The 26,454-nt window shown below is 42.2% G+C and overlaps 1 protein-coding gene across 2 annotated transcripts; it reads right to left on the bottom strand.

The window, feature by feature from the left end:
- Positions 1–1,610: 1,610 nt before the first annotated feature.
- HAUS7 (HAUS augmin like complex subunit 7) lies at positions 1,611–26,038 on the bottom strand. 2 transcript variants are annotated; one of them, XM_074199878.1, is made up of 10 exons: positions 25,823–26,037; positions 24,619–24,734; positions 18,288–18,355; positions 15,864–15,925; positions 8,827–8,921; positions 7,874–8,032; positions 5,805–5,892; positions 4,828–5,031; positions 3,861–3,975; positions 1,611–2,410 (listed from the first exon to the last, which is right to left on the bottom strand). In XM_074199878.1, exons 1-10 carry the CDS (start codon positions 25,973–25,975, stop codon positions 2,325–2,327), a joined length of 1,146 nt encoding a protein of 381 aa, XP_074055979.1. In that variant the 5' UTR covers positions 25,976–26,037; the 3' UTR covers positions 1,611–2,324. The 2 variants fall into 2 exon arrangements, with proteins under 2 accessions (XP_074055979.1, XP_074055980.1); XM_074199879.1 differs by lacking the exon at positions 3,861–3,975 and having other exon boundaries at positions 2,317–2,410; positions 25,823–26,038.
- Positions 26,039–26,454: the final 416 nt, after the last annotated feature.

A 26,454-nucleotide genomic window follows, 5' to 3' on the forward strand; every position in this document is an offset into this window, starting at 1 on the left:
AATGAAGCACTCGTAGGCCATTCAACAGTTAATAGAAAGAAATTTCCCTATTGCAGGATGTTCATTAAAGCCAGGTGAAAAGGACACCTGACCTTGATTCAGCTGAGCTGAGCTAAGCTTCAGTGTTTGAGTAGTACATTATGATCCCCCAACCAAGTATCAGAGAGCTCCTAGAGTTCCTCCTGGGTACTTATGTGCTTTGTACAAGGATATTATATCAACAGTCTGAGCCTTTATTCCTTTGAGAAAACAAAAGTGGGCTTAATGCTTTTTAAGGAAAAATTAGCCTAACTTGCATGAGGGGAGGGGTTAGGATATTGCTATTACCATAACTGTTCCTAATTGAGAGCTGATAGCCCACATAAGTAAAAAAGCACTCTGATTCTTTATTGATGAATTCAAATCACTTAGCTCAGATGAAATACAAAAATCTGTGGGGTCTCTATAAAAACACTACTTATACAGGATGGCACTCTGGGAGGGGGAAAGGAAAGGATATTTGAAATACAATGATGTAAGAAACAAAATATCAATAAAAACTTATTTTAAAAAGAGAAGTGGTGACTATGAAGAGTCAATATAGTCTTATCCAGAACAAGTCACACTAGAATAACTTCATTTCCTTTTTTGACAGGATTCATAAATTAGGAGATGATAGGAATGCTGTGAATATAGTTTGCCTAAATTTTTTAGTAAAGCTTCTGATAGTGTCTCATTTTAGTCTTGTGGAAAAGGGAGAGATGTGAACCAGACAATAAGACAATCAGAGCACTTCAGATCAAGTTGAATGTCTGAACTCAGAGAGATTGGTAATGGGGTCAGTGTGAATATGGCAGCAAGTCTTCTAGTGGAATATCCTGGGATCTCTGGTCATGTACTGCTTAACATTTGTATATCTTCCTAACTCCAAGCCCAGAGTTCTCTCAACTGGACTGCTTAGTTGCCCCAAATTTGTAAGTGACATCAAAGTTGGAAGGAATAGCTAACCTGGATGACAACCAGGATCCAAAGGAATCTGGAAGGGCTACATCATTAGGCAGAATCTAATAAGATAAAAGAAAATGGAGCTAAATGTTACACTTGGGTACCAAAAATGAGGACCACAAAGAGAAAGATGGGAGAAGCATTGGTAGGAAGTAATTGTTCTGAAAGGGTCAGGGGCTTAGAGGACTATAACGTACATGAGCAGTACAACATAGAAACCAAAAAAGCTAATGCAATTTTATTCTGCATTCAGAAGGCCAGAGCTTCCAGGAACAGTGAATTGATAAGCATATATCTCATCCATCAGACTGGCAAAGATGACAGGAAAGGAAAATTACAATTGTTCAAAGATCTGCAAAAGGATGGGCAAACTAATACCATATTAATGCAAGAGTGGACTTTCAGGCAACTTTAGAAAACATTTTAGAACTATGTCCAAAAAGTCATTAACTATGCCTATCCTTTAATCCAGTGATATGACAACAAAGCCTGTACCCAAAGGAGATTAAAGAAAGAGGGGGAAAGACCTATACATAAAATATATATTTATAGCAGCTCTTTACATTGTAGCAAAGAACTTGAAACAATGGTGGTACCCATCAATTGAGGAATGGCTGACCAAATCATGGGATATGAATGTAATAGAATGTTATTTTACCAAACGAAATTATTAGTGATAGATTCAGAAAAACTTAGGAAGAGAAATATGAACCAATGGAGAGTGAAGTGAGCAGAACAAGGAGAACTATTCATACTATAATTAAGACTGTAAAGCAAAGCAACTTAGAAAAATTTAAGAAATCCAACTAATGCAATGAGCAACCATAACTCTAGATGATGGTGATAAAACATGCTACACATTTCCTGATAGAAAGGTGATGAAATCATCAGGTGCAGTACAAGACTGAAACTTGTGGACATAACCAACCAATGTGTAGATTTGTTGTGTTACTTTGGGTTGTTTGTTTTTTTTTTTCCCTTTTTTTTAAACTGGAGGGAATAGGGAGAGGGCTCTGCCTGGTAGAAAAGAAGAAAAAAGGGTAACTGAATCAACTTTTAAAAAATATGCACATGGACAGAAGGTAGTTCAGAATGAGACAAAGATAGGCAAGATCACTTTGAAACTAAAGTAATGATTTTATTATATGCTTAAAAAGCAAAGAGTACAACTTCTTTCTGTTTCTCCCTGTTGGTGCTTGTCAAGTTCATATTAACAAAAAATAAATATATTTTTTAAAAAAACAAACAGAAACTTGCCCCACAACCAAAGTCTTCCCCCTCATTTCCCAAACACTAGCAGCAGCCAAGTCCCAAGGAGCTGAGAACTAGAGAATGGATGTTTAGCTTTCTTCCATACTTTCATCAGGTGACTGAAGCCTGTTTTGGAAGAACTCATATTTCCGTTTTAAATCCTTCATTTTTTCAACTGGGAGGGGGAGAAGAAAGAAGAAAATCAAGAAGTTGAATGAGTATGTGATTCTTAGGAAACTCCTGTTCCCATCAGAAAGTACTATTGATCACTGTCCCCCAATTACCCCAAGACAGGCTAAAAATATGCCTAAAAACATGATCAGAGCTTGCCACCTTGAGAAACCAAGCCCCAAATAAAGCAAACTAGCTTTATCATAGACCCTGATATCCAAATAAGCTACAATCTGCTAAATTTGAGAAAATTTCCCATTGACTGCTTCTAGAGCCACCTTTCTACTGAACCCACTATTTTTAAAGGTCATTGAGGGTCTCTTCCTTTTTCAAATTTAAGGGTATTTCTCAAGTCTTTCTCCTCCTGCCAACTGCTGTAACATCTGCCACTGAGTTGACCCCACCTCAATCTCTCCCTTCTGAGGTTTCCACAACTTTACACCTACAAGTTCTACCTGCCCGGTCACTCTCAGTTGCTTTCATTGACTCATTGTCCTCATCATGCTCTCTAATGGGGGTGTTCCCTAAAACTGGGGATGGGCTAGGCCTTCTCTTCTTCCTCTCTATTCTTTCCCTTGGTGAGCTCATTCACTCCTGTAGGTTCACTAATCTCTATACAGGTGACTCTGAAACCTGCATAACCGGGTTTCTCCTTCCCTCTAATCTCTCCTCTAACTCTGTCTCTAAATTCTTTATTCTCCCTTTAAGATCTAATGGGGGGGGGCAGTTAGGTGGCACAGTTGATAGAGCACTGGCCCTGGAGTCAGGAGCACCTGAATTCAAATACAGCCTCAGACACTTAATGATTGCCTAGCTGTATGACCTTGGGCAAGTCACTTAACTCCACTGCCTTAAATTAAAAAAAAAAAGATCTAAATCAGGTTCCAAATCTTAGGTCTAGTCTTTCCTCATTCCCTCCCAGCCATCCCTCTATCTGCCACTGCAACCCCACCCAAAGCTGCAAGGATTCTTCTCTCCCTTCAGTCTAATGTCAGACTGCCTCCCTAAAACATCAAGTATCTGAGAACACGTTGAGCACCCCTCCACCGCCAAGCCACTGGAGTAAAATAAAATCTCCTTGATGGTCATCTGCATCCTTTAAAATGCTTGCTAGCACAAGACCCACCACATGATTGTTGAATAAGACAGGCCACACTGCAGTGCCCCTCAACATGGCAATAACCACTGCCCCTCCCATTTATAGAGCCCTGGAAGATTTTCAAAGCACATTCTTTCAAATGAGCTAAAATTGGCAGTTTGGCAAAATTTAGTGTTACATAAGTGACAGTGACTATCATTTTTTATTATTGTTTCAGTTAAGAAAGGGGTGGTAGGCCAGATGGATTGTCAAGCCATGGTCCATTATGGAAAAGTCCCCAATTCACTTTCCAAACAGGGGATGCTAATAGACGTAACACAGTTTATCACTGGGTTAGGGAGCAGAGATTGCATACCCAAGGTCACTATGGAATTGCCTTCACCCAAATAGGCTTTCCCTCTCTGAGCCTGCTCTGCTATATTCTCCACCTTCAAAGAGGTATCCGTGATTTCATTGACAGCTTTCAGCTCCTGTGGAGGAAGCACGGAAACAAGGGCCTTCATAATGGGAATGTCAGTCCTGAAAACACCCTGCATAGCTTGCCATCACATTCACTAGGAAAAATTGGAAGTCATCGCCCATGATAAGTCACTTAACACCAGATAGAAGTTTGTTCCTCTACTCTAAACCTGTCACACATCACTTCCAGAATGCCCAAAGGAGGGCATCCCCTCCCCCATTGCACATTCCTGCTAAAGTTCCAAATATCTGCAATGTGTCACAACATCCCCACCACTCTCTACTCCTTCTCTCTTGCCCCAAGGGTTCCTATATTCTCCTTAAGCTTCCATGATGTTTTGGATACTGTGTTTTTGTAAGGTTGGAGACAGTTCAAACTAGCTCACAAGAGCCGATTGTTCAATTTTTAGCATGAGCATTTATACACATCTCCGAAATCAACAAATGCTACAAATCAGGGCCTGGCTGATTTGTTTTCTTGATTGTCTAGACTTAAGCGACAGAGAAAATGTTAATAAAGAAGACTAAACACAGAAGTGTGTTGTGTATACATTTTTTTTCTCAAAGAGTTAATTTAAACACTCACCAGCACACCACTGCAAATTACCCACAAACACGCAACTCTGTCAAAAGGTATGGAGTCCCTGCCAAGCTTCTACAGGCCCCAGTGAAAAAAGTCTGCTTTAAGATACTCTGGACAAAGGGGAGGGGAGGGGAGGAGAGGAGAGCTGCCTCTATTCCCAGCTGATCCTGGGAACATCATCCTGATCCCATGGAAGTAATTGTCTAAAAGAACTGACAAGTCTCTGTACAGATCAATGTTCAGCAAAACTAGGCCAGCAGGGAGGTTGCATAGGGCTTACCTGACTACAGAGGATCAGAGTCTCATAGGCAGACTGAAACAATGGCCCACATGGGTTGATGTTAGGGGCTGGGCGGTTACAGTGCTCTTGAAGCTCATCTTCAAAAATTTGTATAAAAGCAATCACCAGTTGGTAGAAATCCGAGAGAGTCAAGCCCAAGGTGCCACTACCTGGGCTGGAGATTTTCCCACAGTAGGAAGAACACTGCAAAATCCAAAGCAAGAGAGCAGAGCTTTCATTCTGTGAGCTTCCCAGAACCTTTCTAGGGGCTTCCCATTTGCCCAGGGGCAGGCTGGCACAATGGGCTGCATTGTGTACATCAGGCTCCCCTTTGTATACTGAATGGGCATGAACTCTTTCATGCAGCTCCAGTGGAACCAACATTTCCTGGGTACTGTGGGGGCTACAGAAGGACATGCTGGGGTAGGGCCCTGGGTGCAAGGCATGGGGCTACAAAGAGAACCATCAGACAATAATGGACCTCAAGGGTCTTAGACTCAAGTTAAGGGGTCAAGACAAAATCAATTCCTGATAGAGGTCAATAGCTGGATGAACCCCATTTATTTCCAAGGTAGGATCTGACTTTGTGTTTGTCTTCACGACCCCAATTCTTGACCCAGGCATCAGAAATGTTTAGAAAATGGAAGTCTTTCCCAAGCTCTGAAAGGGATCTTTCCTTCTGGGAGTCAGAGCTAGACTTGACCCTGTACTGGCTTCTATGGGACCATTCCTTTGCTTCCCCCTGACTCAGTTTTCTCATCTGTATGGGGCACCCGGAGGGATTCAGCAAAACATTCCAACAATTCTGTCCTGATGATCAAGGACCTTGAGAAGTTAAGACCCAGCAGTGTAAGTTCTATTATAGTCCCTCATCTTCTCCCAACTCGGCCCTGTCATCCCACATTCCTAGGGTGGGGGGAATCCTTGGCAGAGCACTCAGTACCCCAGCTGTCTCCTTCTCCTCCTGCTTGTCTCACCTCTTCCTTGTGAGCCTGCAACATTTCAGTGAGCTTAGTCAGTTTTTCGGAAAGCTCTTCTACCTTCATCTTCTTTGCCTCCAGTGGCCTTTGAGGAGAAACAAGCATCAGATTTCTAAGATGCTCCTCACACAGCCTAACAGATGGGACTGAGGATGTGGCAGATGTCTCAGGTAAGGCTGATGGTGTGTACCAAGACCACGGGTGTGGGAATGAAACCTCTTTGGGATGGGAAGGGAAGCAGATCTCCTTCCCAGGAGCAGAATACGTCCTGGGGAAGAATGATTAGCCAAGTGGGCTGGAAGGATTTGCTTCTCCGAGGGGCTCTCCACTTTAGGTGAAGGAATTCCCATTGGTACTCTGGGTATTTGGGTGCATGCAATATGGTCCCTGGGAGTATGAGCAGATTCTACGGTAAAGCTATCCCCCAATGCTGCTCTCTTAATGTAATTAGGTTAAAATGAACCTCAAGGCGGGGACAGAAAGAGATCCCAAAGCCATTGGTGCTTGGAGGTGGGAGCATGAGGGAGGAAGAGCAGCAAGAGAACTCTGTTCCTTCCTAAGTCTCCAAAAGGTCATTGTGAAGCCTTGAGTTCAGGTTAGTCTACAGAGAGGAACTTTGCCTACTGAAGGTGGGAGGCTTGGAGGGGCTGAGAAATGCTCTGTGTGCAGGAAAACCTTAGGCAGGGGGTTGGGGATGGTTTAGAGCACTAGAAAGGGGGGGGAACATTGTCACTTCTCCCAATCACTATGTATGCTCTGTTAAAGTCATTGCTGAGGGGGCAGCTAGGTGGTACAATGGATAAAGCACTGGCCCTGGAGTCAGGAGTACCTGGGTTCAAATCTGGTCTCAGACACTTAAGAATTACCTAGCCGTGTGGCCTTGGGCAAGCCACTTTACCCCATTGCCTTGCAAAAAAACCCTAAAAACAAATAAAGTCACTGCTGAGCTGTCTACACTGCAGGGCACCTTAAGGCACAAGGCCCAGGGAGATGCCTCCCAAAGGTTGTGAAAGGAGCCCACTCATCCATTTCACAAGGATGAGTGTGAAATGCTTCTCACATGTTAAACGCTGGAAGTATGGCATTGCTGGCTAAATGAAAAGGGCACCAGGCAGTGGCTGCAGAAAGATGGTTTCTGGGATCGAATCTGGAGCATAGTGAAAAGAGTTTCATCTGGAATCATAGGAACTGGGGATTCAGTCCTGGCTCTGCCATTTAATTAACTGTGTGATCCTGAACAGGTTCCTTCTCCTAGTTCTGCCTCAGTTTTCTCATATATAAAGTGTGAATCATCACACATATCCTACCAAAGTCAAGGTACCAAAGGAGTGTGTGCTTTGTAAATCCTAATACTTGAAACATGCCAGTCATCAGCATTATGGTGAATCTCCTTTTCTACATGGCAAAGACAGTTCAGAGGCAAATCAAGCCTAGTCACTTGGCAAAGGTTTAGCTTACCACTAGCTTTTTGGTTGGAGCTCACACTAATGGAGGTGAGCAGGTACCAGGTGTCTCAAATCACCCAAGAGCTGGGAGGTTTTTATCAAGAGCCTTGAAGGAAAAGCTCTGCCCTCTACTAGCCTCCTGACTCCTGCTCAATTTTGCCATTCGCCTAGCCTATCTTAGTTTGTGGAACTTCTAGGGATTCAAAACACACCATGGACTTGATTCTGAATATATCAGTGGCCTAAAGCCCCAAACTGACCCAATGGACTTCCCACTTTAGTTGCCCTTCTATAGAGGGGCATATATTCTCCCACGGCAAGCCTGTTTCTGGAAGATTTTTCACAATGCAGAGACTGGGTGATATTGAGGCAGGAAGAAATTAAGGATGGATAAGGAGGGAGGGAAGGGAATTCATTTTAGATAGACTTAATTTTCAGGCAGTTGGAATACAAAAGTCATCTACTGGGAAGGGTCTAACATTTTTTCTGCTTTACCTCCTGGAATGAGGCTTTGCCAAAAAGGAGGTGGAGAAAACCACTACAACCAAGAGCAGTCTGAACCTGCAGGTCACTCTTTGGCTCTGGTCATAGAGCTCCCTTTCTTAGTCCTATAGTACATACATTTTATGCAGCTTTTCCTTTGCCCCACGGCAGGGCTCTATATCCAGAGGTAAGGGACTCAACTTGGGATTTAGGATCTCCTTGTGGATATTGGAAGTGAAGACCTTCTTCAGCAGCATCTCGTTGTCCTTCAGTAAACTGTGGAAGTTTTCATCCACACTGCAAACATCATAAATCACAGGGAGTTCCCCAGAGTAAGAGGTGGGGTAACTATAGGTCACGCTTTTCCCCATTCCAGGATTCAATCTCATCTGAGTATCAGGAACAATCCTTGGCCTCTTGGAGGAAATGCCTTCCTTCAAAATCCAACTCAGCAGAGTGGAGTGGTGGATGGGTGGGGGGTGATCCCCTTCCTGTCCACATTCCTCAAACTCAGTTCCCATTGGTCCCCAAAACATCTTGACCATTCTGGCTCAGAGACAGAGCCTTCTTCCAAGCCCCAAGAGCTTCACTGGCTGGGTCACTTAAGGAAAAATTAGGCCCAGACTGCCCAGCATTAGTTTCTCCTCAACTCTATCCTTTTTTCTCTTCTCCCATAATGTTGCTTAATTTTTTTGTGAACATATTTTGTCTCTAACGATGAGACTGTTCAATCTTTGAAACCAGGAGTCATGTCTTAAAAAATTCTTTGTCTCCCCCAGAATATATAGCACAGGATAGGCATAGAATTGTTGCTCAGTGTCTATCTGTTCATTCAAGTAGTTGCGATCATCTATGAGACCTGATGTAAAAACAGAAGAGGAGTTGCCCTCTGAAGTCAGGCCTGGATTCCTGCCTTGGGTGGGACATTTTATTGAAGGACCTCTACAATCCTTTCCAACTGAGAGCTTCTATACATCAGAGTGAACAGAAGCTAAATAAAGGTTATAGAAAGGCTCTCCTTCACCTCCACCCCTTCTGCCAGTTCTACCAAGGGACCCCCCCCCCCAAGAAAGCATTTCCTGGCTTTTTACCTGAAGAAACTGGTGGTATATTCAGAACCCAGACTTGTGACTAGATCCAATAACTGATTAAAGAAATGAAGCTGTTCCTTCATACTAGTTGAGCCCTGGAAAAAGAAAGCCAAGTATAAGACCACAAAAAGCCTGTATTTCACCACCTTCTTATGCTCAAAACTCACTGTCTCATGCTCTGTAGTGTGCTGCAAAGAATTCTGGACTGGGAGTCAGAAGATGTGAGGTTTAAGCCTGACTCTGCCATTAACTCTGTGTAACCTTAGGCATATTAGCTCTTTCAGTCTCAGTTTGCTCATTTATCAAATAGGGAGAATGATACCTGCCTTACCTCACTTACAGGGCTGTTCAGGGAGATCACAAAATGCTAAATGAAGATATTGTTTATGTCTACAAGCACAAACAAGCAAATAGAAATTCAGGTACTATACCCAGCTAAAAAAATCCCTTTTATGAGATTCCCCAAGAAATCATCCAACATTTGCCAAAAAGACTAATGAGTGAAAATCCTTCACCTCTTGAGGTAGCACATTCCAAGAGTCACCTCTTGAGGTAGCACTTCCAAGAGTAAAGTCTATAATCAAGACAAAAGAGTTTGAGTGTGGTTCTTGAAATAATTTTAAAAGATAAATTCTAAAAGTGAAGGAAGGTCAACAAACACCTTCTAAAAAGGCAAATAAGGAGCCTAAAAATCAGGAAAAGTCCCACCAAACTGAGCTCATTTCTTCTTTTCCTATCACCCATATTATCCTCTCTCTCTCCTCCCTTCCCTATTAGAAGGGTCATCCTTTATAACAAAAAAATAGAAGCTAAAAAACATACAGCTAAACAAACTAACTCTTAGCTCTTCTTTGGGGTTCTGCTTGGTCATTCTAATTGCACAGAGCATTCAATTTGAATTGCTTTATAGCTGTCTTTCATTTACATTGTGCTCATTTTTCTCCTTACTCCACTTTATCCACATTTCCCCATTGTTTCTCTGTGTTCATCCTCTCTCACAATATAGTAATTGCCATTATATTTATGGACCACAACCCAGGAAATCATGCTCTAATCAACAAATGCCTACTTTCTTTTCAGTTTTTGGTTGAAGAGTAAAAAAATATTCTTGGAAATATTGGGGGGAAAGGCATACAGGTTTCTTCTTTTTAACATTACCCTCTTAGGAGTATATGTCTAGCAGTAAGCCCTCTGGATCAAAGGTCATGAATATGTGACTTAAGAGAAAAAAAAGAAAGAGAAAAATCAAGCACAATTGATATATTAAAAAAAAAACTGACATTATAGTTTACATTCCAAACACTGGACCTTCCCTCCACTTCTGCAAAAGAATGGGAGAGGGTATCTTTTCATTTTTTTCTTGTAGACCAAGTCTATTCTTTGTAATTTTGCACACTCCTTTTTCCAATGTTTAAAGGTTACTGTTCTTTCCATTTATATTGTTTTAGTCATTATATATATATGTTGTTTCCTTGATTCTGCTTATATCACTCTGCATCATTTCATGTGAGTCTTTTCCCAAGCTTTTCTATATTCATTATATTCACTGTTTCTTAGAACACAGTAAATATGACATTACCTTTACATACTACATTTTAGTTAGCCATTATTTAACTGATGGGCAACTACTTTGTTTCCAATTCTTTACTAACACAAAAAGTGCTGCTATATTTCATTGCAAATGGAGCCTTTGTTTTTATCAATGACCTTGGGGGCAGCTAGGTGGTGAAGTGCATAGAGTACAGGCCCTGGAGTCAGGAAGACCTGAGTTCAATTCTGACCTCAGACACTTGATAATTACTAGTTGTGTGATCTTGGGCAAGTCACTTAACCCCATAACCTTAAAAAACAAACAAAAAAAATCAATGACCTCTCTGGGAACATGCCTAGCAGAGAAATCCTCAGTTCAGAGGATTTGGATATTTTAGTCACACTATTTGCATAATTCCAAATTGTTTTCTAGAACAGTTAGACAAACTCACAGTTCTACCAATAATGTTTAAGTGTCTCCACAATATCTCTAACATTAATTATTCTCATCTTCTGTCATCTTTACTTATTTCCTGGATGTGATATGCAACTTCAAAAGTTGTATTGGTATGCATATTATCTTATGAGTGATTTAGAGCATTCTTTTACATACTTGATAGTTTGCTACTTTTCTTTTGAGAACTTTGTTCATAACCTTTGGGCACTAATCTACTGGGGTGACTTACAAATATATTTTCTTAGTCATCACACTCTTATCAGATATCTGATAAAGACTGTTTCTCCAACCAACTATTTCCCTTCTTATCCCAGGTGCATTAATTTTGTTCAGGAAAAAGGTTTTCAAATTGAAGTAATTTAAAGTAACTATTTTACTTTTTATAGTCACATCTACCTTCGTTTGATTAAGAATTTAGTTCCCTAGTCACAGTTATGAAAGGTATCTCATATAGTTCATTTCCAATTTACTGAGTGGCATGATTTTTAATATTCAGCGAGGCTTTTGTATTATCTAGAATAAGTTAGTCCAGATAGTATTTCTGCAGGTCTGCTTTCCAGTTTTCCCCGTGATACTTGTCAAATTAATTTGATCAATTAGTTTGGATGATGCCAGCTTTATAATAGAGTGAAGAACTATTTCCCTCTTCATTCATATTTTTTTCATTATTTCCTTTCATATTCTAGTTTTTATTCTTCCAAATGAATTGTAGCTCAGTGACAAGTGTCCCTCTTCATAATTTGATTCATAAAAGCTTTTATTCTTCCAAATGAATTTTAGTATCATTTCTTGCAGCTTTGTAAAGTATTCTCTTGGCAGTTTGATTGGTATAGCACTAAATCTTGTCACCTAATTTTGGCATTATTTTCATTTTTATTAGCTTGGCCCAGCTCCACCACAAGTGAGCACTGAATTATCTTCAATGATTAGTAATTGAACCTATACAGATACTGAATATGCTTTGTACAGGAGTGCAGAGGCCGTACAGCCAGAACCAGATTCAAATGTCACTGGGAAGTGTTTAACAAAATAATACAATAAAGAATAGATAATATCTATTCATGGTTTTCTAGGTCAATATACATCCCCCATGTATCCATTTCTATTTGAGCTTGCTTTAGTAGACTTGATTCCCTGATTTTTTTTTTTTGTGCTTTTTGAAGTGATTTTGAATGGGATTCCCCTTTCTATTATGGTCTTCTGGATATTGCTATAGAGGAAGGTTCTTGATTTTGGGAGGTTTCTTTTGTAACCTACTACTTTACTGAAGCAATTGACTCAATAAATTTCTTTGATGATCCCTCTGATTTTATAAGCAAACCATTGTGTCATCTGAAAACAAGCTGCCTTTTGTCTCCTCTTAGCCTATCTTAATTCCTTTTGATTCTTTTATTGTTTATTACTTACGCTAAGGCTTTTAGAATTCCATCAAATGAGAATGGGGAAAGAGATAATTGTTGCTTTAATCCTGTATTTGGGAAATTTCTAATGTTCTCAATTACAATAAAGTTAGCATTTTTTATTTTAGAGAAATGTTTTTTACTGTGGTAGATAATAAAAAATAAAAGGTCCATCCATACCTCTGCTTTGTAAGTTTTTTTAGCATAAATGATGTTTTCCTTTCCACTCCTCCAAACCTTTGACTGGGTTACTATACTAGTAGCTCACAGGAATACTACAGAAATAGGATCACAAATCCAGAGTTGGGGCAGGAGTGGGGAACAGGACTTTCAAAAGTCCTCTCTTCCATTTTACAGATGAGAAAACAGATGCCATGACTTGTTGAAGAAAAGTCATAGAGGTAGTAACAGATGTGGGATTCTAATTCCCTGGCTCTGGCTCATTATGTTACATCAAGTTTGATCATCTGGACAATACAAGAAGATAAAAAGAACCACAATAACTGATTAGCATGAGGGCTCCAAGAAGTTCTTCTGGAAATGTCTCATGACATTTATGTGGCTTCTGAAAGGCTCTGGCTTGGAAAGGAGGTCTGATGACAGAGTGGCCATCCACTGCTTGAGATCTAGCCTAGCTACATTAGGAAAGGCTAAGAGTGAGGTTGGCTGCAGGGTAATGAATTTTTCAAACACAGCAATTACCAATATCCATTACAGAAAACTGCACTGGTTGAGATACCAACATTGATGAAATTATAAATTCTTGAAGTACTGCAGCAATAATTACTCATAATCACCAAGAAAATATTAATATAAACTTTAAAAATACCTGAGAACATTTTGCAAAGTCTCTAATTCTATTCCTGCAGACAACATGAAGAGATTTAGGCTAGACAACAATACTGTTAGATGAATAGCCAGAACTAGAGTGTCATGATTAACAGTTCCAGGTCAGAATAATTCCTCCGGTGAAAGGTCCCAGGGATCTTGTGCTTGGTCCTGAGCTATTTATATTTAGTTAGAAGGTATTTAAGAGGCCACGTAGTTCGACTCTTTCATGTTACAGGAGGGAAAAATGGTGGTGTCATTGCTCTTCAAGACAATCTAAGAAAGAAGACAGATCTGGACATGGTCCTCTCTCCAGCTCTTTTATCTCCTTTCAGTTACTCTTTCCCCAGTACCAAGGTTGTCAGAATCCCTTCCTATCTCTCACAAAAGAAAAAAATTGGAATTGAATTTCCCAAGAATTATAAGAGAGACTGAGAAGGGCAAAAACTTAATCCAAGTGAATGAAATCTCGAATTGGGACATCTCAGCCCTGCCTACCCAGTGGGACATCATATTGTGATGCAGAGGAGAATTTCTCAGGCTTCAGATTCAATTTCTCCTACTAAGTCTGTGCCTAAATTGAGCTTTTCCCAGAACCTGGGCTGATAGTCTGGAGGAAAATATTCAGGCCGTTTCCAGTGCTGTTTATGGACTCAGGAGGCTGGGAGAGTTTGTGTGCATTGCATTTAACCCTATAGGCATCAACCCCTTCAAAGTCCAAGCAAACTTAGGCCACACAGCCCAGGAAAGGGCCAGATGAATGAGCTTCCAGGCTTCTAAAGGGCCCTCACTCTAACCCAGCTCCATTCAAGAAGATACTAAAAAAGTATCCTTGGGGCAGCTAGGTGGCATAGTGGATAGAGCACCAGCCCTGGAGTCAGGAGGACCTGAGTTCAAATCTGACCTCAGACACTTAATAATTACCTAGCTGTGTGGCCTTGGGCAAGCCATTTAACCCTGTTGCCTAGCAAAAATCTAAAAAAAAGTATCCTTGCTAAAAGAGAAATGAAAAAAAAAGAAGCATTTTTCTTGTCAAATGTCATCTGCTGTGGGGGGTGAGATGAAACCCACTGCATCCAGGTTAATGAGAGCCCCAGACAGGCTGACTTACCCACAACATCCAGATGGGCTTGGGCCTGGGCAAGAGGCCTCTCATGAGTCTTAGGCTGGACAGCAAGTTTCAACCTCGTAACTGTGCCCATCACCCAAACCTCTATGCTAGATCCTGGCTCCAGAATGTCTACTCTCCTGAGATCCAAGTTTTCTGATTTATAAAATGAAGGGGTGGGGCTTATGGATGCCATGGGAGAAGGAGCAGAGGAAAGGTGAATTTAAATTTTTTTAAAAATATGGCAAATTAGGAAAAAAAATTAAAAAGTAGGCAGTCTGGAGGCAGCTAGGTGATGCAATGGATAAAGTACTGGCCCTGGAGTCAACAGGGCCTGAGTTCAAATATGGCCTCAGACACTTAACATTTACTTAGCTGTGTGACCTTGAGCAAGTCAATTAATCGCCTTGTATTGCAAAAAAAAAAAAAAAAAAAAAAGGAAAAGGCAGTCTGGGGAGGTTTTGATGGTTTTGACTTGTGAAAGAGGCTAGCAATTGATTTTGGGAGAAATTGAGAAAACTTTTCAGGGACTGGGGGAGAACCCCAGGGCCAGATTCTACTTCTGGGTTCTATGAAAAAAGATTGAGAAAGAAGCAAACTACATTGGTAGGAATACTAGATTGATATGAGAAGACTTGGGCTCTGTTACTGGTTGCATGAATTTAGGCAAGTCACTTAACATCTGAGCTTGACAGGGATAAACGATGGCAAGGATGGTGTGCTCATAGAAATGTGAAGATGTCACAATGCTGGCATGGGGACATAGGGAGTGACTAAAGCTTGTGCGCATGGACAAGACTTAAGCTCAAAAACTTCAGCTTGCAAGTAGAAAATAGAGGGAACATGGGCAGGCAGCAATTTGAAAAAGATATAGGGATTTCAGTGAACCACTAGCTCAATATGAATGAGAAGAAAAATATGACTGTCAACAAAGTCTAGTGTGGTTAGAATGTGACATATATGGATTGGCAGAGAATGAAAGAATCAGCTGAAACCAAATAATATTAGGTTGAAAAGGCAGCTGGGGCTTGGAATCAGGAAAAATCAAGTACAAATCCTGCCTGACACATATACTGGCTGTGTGTCCTTGGGCAAGTCATTTAATTTCTCTGGGCATCAGTTTCCCTATCTACATACAATAGGAATAATAATAATGGTATCTACCTCCCAGGGTTGTTAGGAGGAACAAATAAGATAACATATGGAAAGCACCTTGCAAACCTTACAGTGTTAAAAAAAGACTATGAACAATGACTGTTGCATTTATTTTTTATAAGATTTTAACTGAATCTTTTTTTCGGTTTTCTGCAAAACAATAGGATTAAATGACTTAGCCAACATCACAAAGCTAAGAAATTATTAAGTGTCTGAAGCTGCATTTGAACTCAGGTCCGCCTGACTCCAGGGTGATGGATCAATACACTGTGCCAAGTAGCAGCCCCAGATGGTCTGCATTTAGAGGCACCACTGGCAAGAATAAAGGTGCCCTCTACACTGGACACTGACATCCATGCACCATAAAACTCTGATGGTGGACAGGGAGTACATGAGGGGCCTATGTGAGAACTACTGTCATCTTCGGGGATCACAAGAGGGATTCAATTGGTTCCATTTGGCCATAAAAGGGAAGTAGGGTAGCAATGGGGACAAGTTGGAAAGAGGCAGAATTGATGTGTCTGTGCTGGAGGAGTTAAGCCTCAGGATGTTCTCTTACCATAATGAGATCCTGATCATCTGGCCCACACAACATCAGTTCATGGCCGAGTCTAGTCAGATCTGTCAAAACGAAAAGGACTTGGTTATTGCAAACGTGAACTTGGGAGAGAAGCCAGCTCAGTGCCATCCCCACAATATCCCGTCTCCCCCATCTTGCCAAGTAAGTGGATGCCCAGCCCCTTTCCTGATGCCATCCTCATGACCTGCTCCTTCCTACAGAATCTCAGTGGTATTCAAGGCATTCCTGATGGCGGAGAGGGAGTCTTCAGAAGCAGAATCAGAGTTGACAGACAAGTTGTTGCTCAGGGAGCTCCAGGGAAAAGCATGAACAAAAGAAAATTAGGCTTGAGTCACAAAGAGGAAAACCTAGGGAGGAATAAAGTAAAACCAGGGGATGTGGAAGAGGATGCTTGGAAGGTCTGGGTTCCAATGCTAGCCCCATGCCTAGCTAACTCTCAAACTTCTGTGGGTCCTCTATGGGTTCCACCATTCAAAGTTCCTAGGTGGAAGCAAAGAATTTTATTTGATCGGGGAGATGTCATAGAAAGGATTCTGAATCCAAAGAGCTCTGATACGACCTGTAGGACCTTGGGCAAGTCACTTCCTCACTTCTCCACTTTGAGCCTCAGGCATAAAATGAGACCAGTCTGTTTCTGAGAGCTCTCCCAGCTGTCCTAAAACTAAGATCCCTTTTGGGGACAAGCATTGGATGGTGCTCAGTAAAGACAGGATGCCTATCTAAGGGAATCCAGGAGATTTACAGGTTCAAGATCTTGATAGAAATGAAGCTGTGGAGAAGGATTCGCCTTCTCCAGGGGGTAGTGGGGGGGGTGGAGGGAGAGGGATGGAGATGTCAGGGCCCACGGGCATCCCCTAAACATAAATGTCAAGGTGAATCGACAAAAACCATGAAGCAGGATTTGAATCCTATTCCCTGGAGAGAATCAGTACAAATAACCAGTCAGGCCATGCCCAGCCTTGGGGGATTTAGGACCATGGCAAAGAATACTTATCTGTGCAACTGGTTTGTGGGGGGGTGAGGGGAGAGAACAGGAGAGAACTGGAGCTTACCTAATACAAATCAGAATAACAATCACCAGCTTTTCTAAGTGCTTTCTAGCTCTTGAAAATCCAACAAGGAGAGATCCAATGTAAACAAGGGACCCTGATGGCAAGGTGATGGACCAGCTGTTATGGTCCCAGACTAAAACTCATTGAAAAGGGCCCCACTGGTCTGAACATGTTCTTCAAAATGGAGAATAGAACAAAGAAGGGGGAAAGAGCCTCCTTGTACTTGAGAAAAGAAAGCGGAAATCAGAGATTGCTAAGGACCGAACCTGATGCTTCACTGACCTATAGGGTGTATGGGAGTGTTGATACCAAACCAGGGCCCTAAATCCACTCTCTGACCTTCAGCCCCTGCTTCTGTAAATTAATGGGGGAGAAAGGTGGACCAGATGATTTTTGAGGGTCCTTTTGGTTAACACTCTGTGGTTTGATTGACAAATGAAAGGGCAAATTGGGATGAATTTTGTGAAAAAGAACAACTAATTCATGTCCTCCCCTCTTAAATCATCATTTGGACTACAGTCAATTATGTGTACACACACAGGCACTTTTACAAAGACAGTCGACCATGGGTGACCCCCTCTTTTTGGTCTCCTCGGCTAGGAATGCTGCTTTTTAACTATCAACTTTGTCTCAGTCCTGGCTGGGAACAGTGTTAACCTGAGGAGCCTGGGTCAGTGCCCCAATCTGCTTTATTAGCCATGGCGCTGACCAGGGCCAAACTTGGGGCAACACATAATTTTCCCTCTTAAACTCCATCTGGTTTCTTATGCAGCCTTCAGTCTCCAATCCATTTTGAAATGGAAAAGTTATTCACTGTCTTAAGGGGCTGAGACTTTGCTCAAATTTTCCTAAAGTTCATAACTGGGTTAAGAACAATTTCTGCCCAAAACTGAATGCAAACAGGAGGCTATAGAGGAATCTCTGTGAGACCTTGACTCCAGTGTTGGTACTCAGCAACACCACGTGGAACATCTGCATGCAGACTCAAGTGTACATATTTGCCATATACCGACACAGACTGCACTCAGGAAGAGGCAAATGATTGACTCTCACCTACCCACACCAAGAAAAAAGTCCCCCAAGTCTCTAACTGCAGCCTAGCCAAGGTGAGCTTTGTCCACCTCTTGGATTCTCGGTTTTGGCAGGTCCTCCTTTCCAAGTCTCTCATGCAAGGCCTAATTCTAAGAAGCTGTATAAACATATGCAGACTTTTGAGCTGCTCCGATGGAAATAAAGTATAGCTACCAAGAGGAACAATTAAATAAATCTGCTTGTTAAGCAGACTTTGGCTAAGTTCACAGTTTTCCAGGCTCAAATATCAAATGAAGCCCCTGACATAATAAAGTGATACCTGTTATTTTCTCTTTAGTCCCAGGGTCCATCACAGATGTAAATGAATCTCCAAAGGAAGGACACAGTCTAAAGGGAAAGAACAAACTGTAAGTGACATGATGCCTTAGCCTAGAAGGAATAATGAGTTCACAGTCCCTTTCTGGTCTGGCTTCATTTTGTATCTCTTAGATATATAGAAAATCTCTAGACTTTTTAATATAAGAGAAGCAATATAGTTCAGGAGAAAGAACCACAGAAGGCAAGATTAGGGCCTGAAAGAGGGGACATGGTCCCCAATCACCCTACTTGTTTATTTAATTCCTTTGCCTCATTAAAGGCTGGGGCATCGGGATAAAATTTTACCCCTTGTTTCTCATATTTTATGGGGTTTTTTAACCAGTTGCTGTTGTGCAGTAGTTTCAGTCATGTCTGAGTCTTCATGATTCCATTTGGGGTTTTCTCAGCAGAGATACTATAGTGGTTTGATATCTTCTTCTCCAGCTCATTTGACAGATGAGAAAACTGAGGCAAATAGGGTGAAATGACTTGCCCAAGGTCATACAGATAGGAAATGCCTCAGGCCAGACTGGAACTCAGGAAGATAAGTCTTCCCGACTCCAAGCTCAGTGCTCTGTCCACTGCAGAGCCACCAAGCTTTCCAGTTAGGTTTAACCCTAAAGGATGACAATCTACTAATCTATGATATAAGAGATAAACCCTAGAGGGTTGCTTGAGACTCAAAGAGATAAACTGCCTAGCCCACTGTCTCTCAGATACTGGATCAGATTTCAATCCAAAATCCTCACTACAAGACTACTACTAGAGGCCAGGCTGTCTTTACTGTGCACAGAGGCATTATTGCAATATTGGCAAAAGAAATTTTGACATGATGAAAATAATCGTAGATTAAAAATCATGGGATGCAAACTGGTGATCAAGCTCTCTCACTTATTACTAGTATCACCCTTTAACCTCTCTGAAATTCAGTTTTCTCATCTTTCGAATGAGACAGTCCTTTCCTCACTTATGTCATAGGATTGTTGGGAGAATTGAATGACAAATTGAATAACAAATATAAAAATGTTTTCTAAATTGTAAAGTGCTATGCACAATAAAATTATTTTTATTCACTGGACTTAGGTATCATCACTGAAATCTTGTTCCAAATAGCTATTACTTTCTCTTTTTTTTAGATTTCTGCAAGGCAAATGGGGTTAAGTGGCTTGCCCAAGGCCACACAGCTAGGTAATCATTAAGTGTCTGAGACCGGATTTGAACCCAGATACTCCTGACTCCAAGGCCGGTGCTTTATCCATTACGCCACCTAGCCACCCCAAAATAGCTATTACTTTCAAGAATCTATTATTATATAAGATGCTATTTGTAACAGTAAATAATAACTTGATGCTTTGGCACATGATGGTAAGAACGAAAGACAGTGAGGAGAGAGTAGGAGTTCCAATCTCACCTTGAATACTGCCTCCCTGGCTGAGACCTCATTTATTTATATATATTTATTTATATTTGTTTACAAATGAGAACACACCCAATAGTACTTTCAGTCTCTTGGGGTAGCTGTGAGGATCACATGAGAAGGAATTTAAAGTGTATACTTGAAAGAAATACTTGAAGTGTATATAAATGTTAGTTATCAAAAGTTTTATATATTTATGAGAATATGACTGGGGAAAAAACTGTTAATCCTCATCTCTCAGCCCCTGCTGTTGGAGAATCTGCTTGGTTTTGTGCATTTTAAGGTCATATAATTGAGGCACGAAGAGTTATTTGGTGATAGTTCACCCTAAGTGGAGCCAAGGACCCAGAAAGGAACAATCAATTACCTAAGCACAAGCAGTCCCTACTTTTTTCAGTTAGTTTCATATTGTTTGATAATCACCTGCCTATGTCACATCTCCGCTTATTTATTTACTCCTGCTATAGTCCTGCCAATGGCCCTGAACATCTCTCACCAAACTAGTTAGTGCATAATCAGTCTGCACTTCCCCTCTTGTACTATAGCATCTTCAAGGTGGGGATCATCTAGATTTGCAAGCTCGAGCCTATACAATTTGAGAAAGGGGCACATCAGGCACCCACCCTCCAGGCCAATGGCTTGGTGCTCCATTTGCAATCGATGGACTCCCCCCTGAGTGTAACTGACATCGTATTGCTGGGCAGCCCTAAAACGAGGCATCAGCATTACCAAGGAGCCAGTTTAAGGCTTTGATTTCTTGGCTCTCCTTAATGCTCAGAATGCCAAGATTCAATCAATTGTGCACAGCTGTGTTTCTGGACATGAACACCGGCACAGTCAGAGCTTTAGTCTTTTAGTGAAGGGGATGGAGGTGGCAGAACAAGAGATTAAATGTAATTATTCAGCACTTAAACCCTTTTGCATGAATAATACCAAATTTCCCTGGTGTTCTACTCTCTTTTTGAAACAGATGGAAACTAAGGCTCAGAGAGGTAAAGGGAATTAACCAAATCCCTTCAGAAGCCAAACGAAAGCCCAGTGCTTCCCCAGGACTGCCAGGTAGGCTTGGAAAGGCCAAAGTGACCAGATTTCATAGCTGAAGTCACATGTGCTAAAGCTGCTTTGGGTCTCAGACAGAAAAAGCCGGGCCCTGAACACAAGGGGCCTGAGGGCTGGGGCTAGTAATTAAATGTATATTTTCCACACCTCAGATGTACAACGTATTTCTTATTAATCCAATCATTATCCACAAATTGAGGGGTGGGGGAGGAGGAAGCTTGTGTCATTTCCAATATTATGAACACTGCTTTGTTCAACAGCTGGGCACACTTATGCCTAGTCTTGGTTGCTAAGGAAACATTCCCAATTAGAAGGCATAAACATAATGGAGAAAACACATAGACTTGCTATCTTTAAAGTTCTTTAAAAACAAACAAATCATTCCAACACCCCCAAATCAAAAGCCAAATGACCTTATTTGGAGAACTAGTTAATCAAAGCTGACTTTCCTGGGTAGGCAAGGAATCAAGAAAAGAATCAATTGACAATAGCCAAGGTCTTCCAAATGGGAGCAAGGCTCTCAAGGAGAGAAAGGAATCCATAAGACCCTTGCTTGTCAAAACAAGGATTCCTGGCCAGGAGCTTCTGCTCCCTGTGACAAGGCCTACTGCCCTTCCAGAAGGTTACCCCCCTCTCCCCCACTCAAGCACCTGTGTAATTAAGGAAATCTTCCCATTCTGCGCAGACCCCAGGTCACTGGGCAATTTGGAATAGGCAGGCAATAAAAATCTCAAGGGAATTCTGAAGTGGAAGGGAGAATGGTTTTTTAAAACCCTGAGATTTTGTAAAGTTTAATCAACACATAGTACTTTATTTTGTATTGTTTTGTGCAGAACAAATGTATTAACAAATTTCCTTAGATGTTTCTGGACTCTATCCCATTTTCTACATTTGGAGCTGGTGAAAGCCTGGTTCAAATCTCTGACAGAGGCACACCATCTCCACTGTGGGCAAACCTGCCACTAGGCCACCTCACGCTGGGCAGTTCTCACCTTGTATCCCAGAAGTTGAGAGTTGGCAGAGAAATGAAAGGCTAGTTAATCCAAACAAACCACAAAGGAATCCTTACTAGAACACCCCAAAAAGTGGTCATCCATCAGGCATCTTTCCAAAGAGCACCCAATAGAGCAAAGTCCTTCCTTAATAGAGACCAGCATAACCTACAACAGGAAAAGTTGGTGGTCTTTTTAAATCAGGGTTGGAAAGAGGTGTTTGGGGTTTTAAAATTTTTGCCAAAGCTTCAGATTTCTGGTCAGCAGACATCTTTTCCTGCTATGTACACTATTTTCAACCTGGGCAAGGCAAATCTACCAGTCCTCTTCTCTGGAAGTTCCTCTTCCTAAAAAACCAAACCAAACCCCAAGTCTCCACCCTAATCTCTCCTTCCTGTAAGGCATTCTTCTCCCTTGAGCTTATTACAACCCCAACACATCCACCTTCCCACCTGCCTAATGAGTCTCCACCTTTACTTCCTCAGAGATCCAGTAGGTTGGGGCTGTTTTCATGTCAGTTCTTTATGCTGATAGATAATTACCAATATTTACCCTATCATTTCAATCATGTTGACAAATCTACCAGGCCTGTTGTTATGAGGAACTCCTTCAGTGGTGAGGGACTGAGTGTCCTCCAGATTTTGGACAGACAAGGCAGTGACACACAGACATAGGCATCATGGGAGAAGGGGGTGTTGCTTACTTTGTGTTGTTGACAGTGAGTAGGGAGGGTTCTCTATTGTTCTCCTTACATCCTGCCCAGACACATGTGGAAATAACAGCAGGAATTTATGAGACAGTCAGGCAAGGAGAGGTACAAGCAAGGATGTTAATTGTCTCACAAAGGCAAAGTCCTGGACCTTGGCTTTGTTAGCTCTGTGCCTCCTATAGAAGTGAGCTAATGAGCCTTAGAATGCTGCTAATCCTTACTGGGAAGTCTGGCTCTATGCTGAATGTGGTCACATGAACCTTGCAAGCCTTAAGTGTCTAAACCACTTATTTCTAGGATTCAAAAACCAAGGAAAAAGAACATCTATGCAAGTTACTGCTAAGGGATAGATTAACAGGGGGCTTGCTGCATTTGAAAGGCTTCCGGGTTTCTTTGGGAAGGCTATCTGGACAAACACTTCAGCCCATCAAGTTTGGTTTTGCTTCTGGAAAGTCTCCTACCCTTCTTTCTATCCTGCAGAATAGCTGCTCCATTTTTAAAAGATGGTGCCACTGAGTCTGGCAATACCAACTCTAGATCTTGTTTCAAGGAGTAATGGCTTGGATGAAAAGTCCTTTGGGGCTTGGTCTGCCTAGACTACCCAAATTACACTGTACTGGGAGTCTGGAGAGCTAGGTTCCAGTGGTGTCTCTGTGTGAGCCTGGACATCACTGAACAGAAGGCTGTAAAAAATCTATTTGATGCTTCTTGGGTAGTGTGGGGTTTATTCAAAGAAAGCATGGTATGGCAGAAAGAGATGTAATCAGTTTCAAGAGACCCAGGTTTGATCCTGCCTCAAATACCTGGCTGAGTAACCATGGATAAGTCAATTACCCTTCTTAGAGCCTTTGGTTCCTCATTTGTAAAATGGGGATGATACTTCTACTACCTACTCTGCAAAGTGCCTGTAAGAAAACCATATTGTAAACCTGAAATTAGTCTATATAATTTGTTATTGTCACTTGTATCCCTTTCTCATTCCTTAAAGAGGTTCTGGCTCAATGGCTTCCACATTGGTTTCTCTCAAGTCTCTCCTCTCTCCAATCCACCCTCCCTACAGCTTCCAAACTTGTCATGGTCATACCCCTCCTCAAACTGCAGTACCTCTGTACTGTTTCAAAGAAAAAAATTGAAACACTTCAGTTTGGCTTTGCACCCTGGACCCAACCTAGCTTTCTAGGCTCATGACAAATTTATCAGTCTTCTTCCCATACTCTCTGGTCTAGTCTAACTGGTCTTCTTACGGTTCCACATGTGCAATCCCCATCTCTACACACCTTCACACTCCATATCTCATGCCTGGAATGTACTTCCATCTCCCTTTATTTAACTCAAAGCTCAACTCAAAGCACATTTTACATGAAGTCTTTCATTTTCTGAGACCTACAATTCTTAGTGCTTCCCTACCCAACTAGGTATATGCATATTCATACGTACATATATATATGTAGCGATGTGTATGTTTGTATGTATATACAAATATATATATATATATATATATATATATATATATATATATATATATATATACAGATGTTTTCTCCTCTAATGGAATTTTAGCCTCTTGTGAACAGGGCCAGTTTAGTTTTGTCTTTCTAGCTCCAGTGCTTAACAGAATGCTTGGCACTTAAATAATTGTTGATTTAATGATTCCTCTTATGCCTGGCTGTGAACCAATTGTTTTTTGTTTGTTTGTTTGTTTTAGGTTTTTTCAAGGCAAATGGGGTTAAGTGGCTTGCCCAAGGCCACACAGCTAGGTAATTATTAAGTGTCTGAGACCAGATTTGAACCCAGGTACTCCTGACTCCAAGGCAAACCTGCCACTAGGCCACCTCACGCTGGGCAGTTCTCACCTTGTATCCCAGAAGTTGAGAGTTGGCAGAGAAATGAAAGGCTAGTTAATCCAAACAAACCACAAAGGAATCCTTACTATCCACTATGCCACCTAGCCACCCCTAACCAATTGTTTTTTGAATTGATCGCTTTTTGGATGATTTGGAGCCCAAAGGATAGAGCCCTCATTGATGACAGCTGCTTTAATATGTGATTAGCACCTTCTGTGTAGGAGGAGGAACAAGGCTGCTCAAAACAGAAGATAAGGAGGTAGGGACATTACCTTGTAAACAACCATTCCAGCATATCCAAACGGTAAATTGAGGGGCTACACAGGAACTGTTTTATTGTCCTTGGTCCAGTAATATGCAGACCTTCAAGGTACGGGCAGTCTATGTCCTAAGGAGGGAAAAATCAGATAGATATAGAATATTACAGACTGGAGGAGATCTTAATAGGTCATATCGGCCAGTTTCTCCATCCCTGTATAAATCCATCTATAGCATCTCTAAAATTCAACCATACAGGTTCTACAAGATGAAGTTTTTCAGTGATGACTATCTAATGATGTACAGTGGTGCACTGATAGTAGCTGTTTAAAAAGCTTATGTTTAATTGAAATTTACTTCATTTAACATTTATTTACTATTACTTGAGAGGTATTACACTAGGCATGGCAGGGGATAAAAAGATAAAATTAGAAACAGTCTGTGACCACAAATCGAAGTATGAAAATGTATGACTCTAACAAAAGGATAAGCATTATATAAATTAAAAAAGGTTTAGGGGAATGAGAGCCCATTTTCGATTTCCTTGAGCAGAGGCTTTAGATGCTTAGGTAGTTCCTAAGTTTCATAAACCACAGTCACATAAAAGTGGGAATTGGTATTGGGGGAGGGAGGATGAGAACAGTGTGAGCAAAGGAAAGGAGGTAGCCAAGTGCATGGAGTACAGAGTATGTGAAGGGACTAGGGGAGATGAGATTGGAGAGGTGTTTTTGTGATCAGTCAGTCTGCAGTGTCTTGAAGGCTGGCTTCAAAGTTACTCTCTATTTGATCCTTGAGGCACTAGGGAGCTCCTGGAGCTTACTGAGAAGTGTGATGACTTGCTGAAGGTATATGGAAGAAATAAGGTACAGAGAGCCCTATCCTCGGCGTGGAGGAAAAATGGACTGGATGAGTCCCCCCATACTGGGGGGGGGGGCAATCCTGGGGCCAGCCCCAAAGGCCGTGACAGTGGCTTTGGCCAAAGGACTGGCGGCCAGACCCTGCAGGAGAAGGAAAGAGAAATGGGCGCGGGGGGGGGGGGGGGGGGGGAGCAGGCCCAGAGTCGGAGATCCGTGAGGCCACGCGATTCAAAGTCAGCTCGCGCGCCATCCACCGGGCTCCTCTCGACCCTCTCCCAAGGAGACCCTGAAGGAGCTGGATCCTTCTCCATTCTCCGCGTGACCCCTAATCCTGGCTGGGTCCCGCGCCTTCCGCCCGCACCTTTAGTCTGGCCAGCACCCTCAGAGCCTCCTGGGAGAGCCGAGCGTCCACCTCGTCCTCTTCCCCCTGCTCCTCCTTCCCCTGTCGCTTCCTGGCTTGCGCCGCTTCCTGATCGCTGTCACTGTCACCGGGGCCAGTCCAAAGCTCGGCCATGGCCCTTCTCGCTACGGAGAGTTAGAACCAACAGGGCCTGATATCCGCGCGCTCGAACACTGCGCCTCGTCATTGGTCAGAGCCAGTGACGTCATGAGGGCTCGCGCCCGGCCTCACTCGTTGAACCCGTGACATCAGTCCCCGCCCTCCCTGACCCTAATCCCATCTCCACCTTCACCGTCACTCTCGCCTTTCTATTGGCTGGGGCTCCGGAAGCGGGCTCCGCCCACTTCCTCTTTTTTCTTCTTGGGGTGCTGGAGGAGGGAGAGGTTGGAAAATGCTTGATGGCTCTATAGAAGCGCATCCTCCCCTTGGCCGAGGGGCCACGGGGGTCCCGAGCGAGCGCTCTTTAGGAGGGAAGAGCCCTCAAGGACTACTTCCCCCACCCCCCACGCATATTCGCACAAATCGTTTTAGCGTGAGGGAGACTGGACCCCAGAGAGGTGAAGGGACTTGGCTAAGGTCTCCCAGCTAAGGGC

Source organism: Macrotis lagotis, chromosome X (assembly GCF_037893015.1).
Source record: "Macrotis lagotis isolate mMagLag1 chromosome X, bilby.v1.9.chrom.fasta, whole genome shotgun sequence".
In the NCBI taxonomy this organism is placed as follows: Eukaryota; Metazoa; Chordata; class Mammalia; order Peramelemorphia; family Peramelidae; genus Macrotis; species Macrotis lagotis.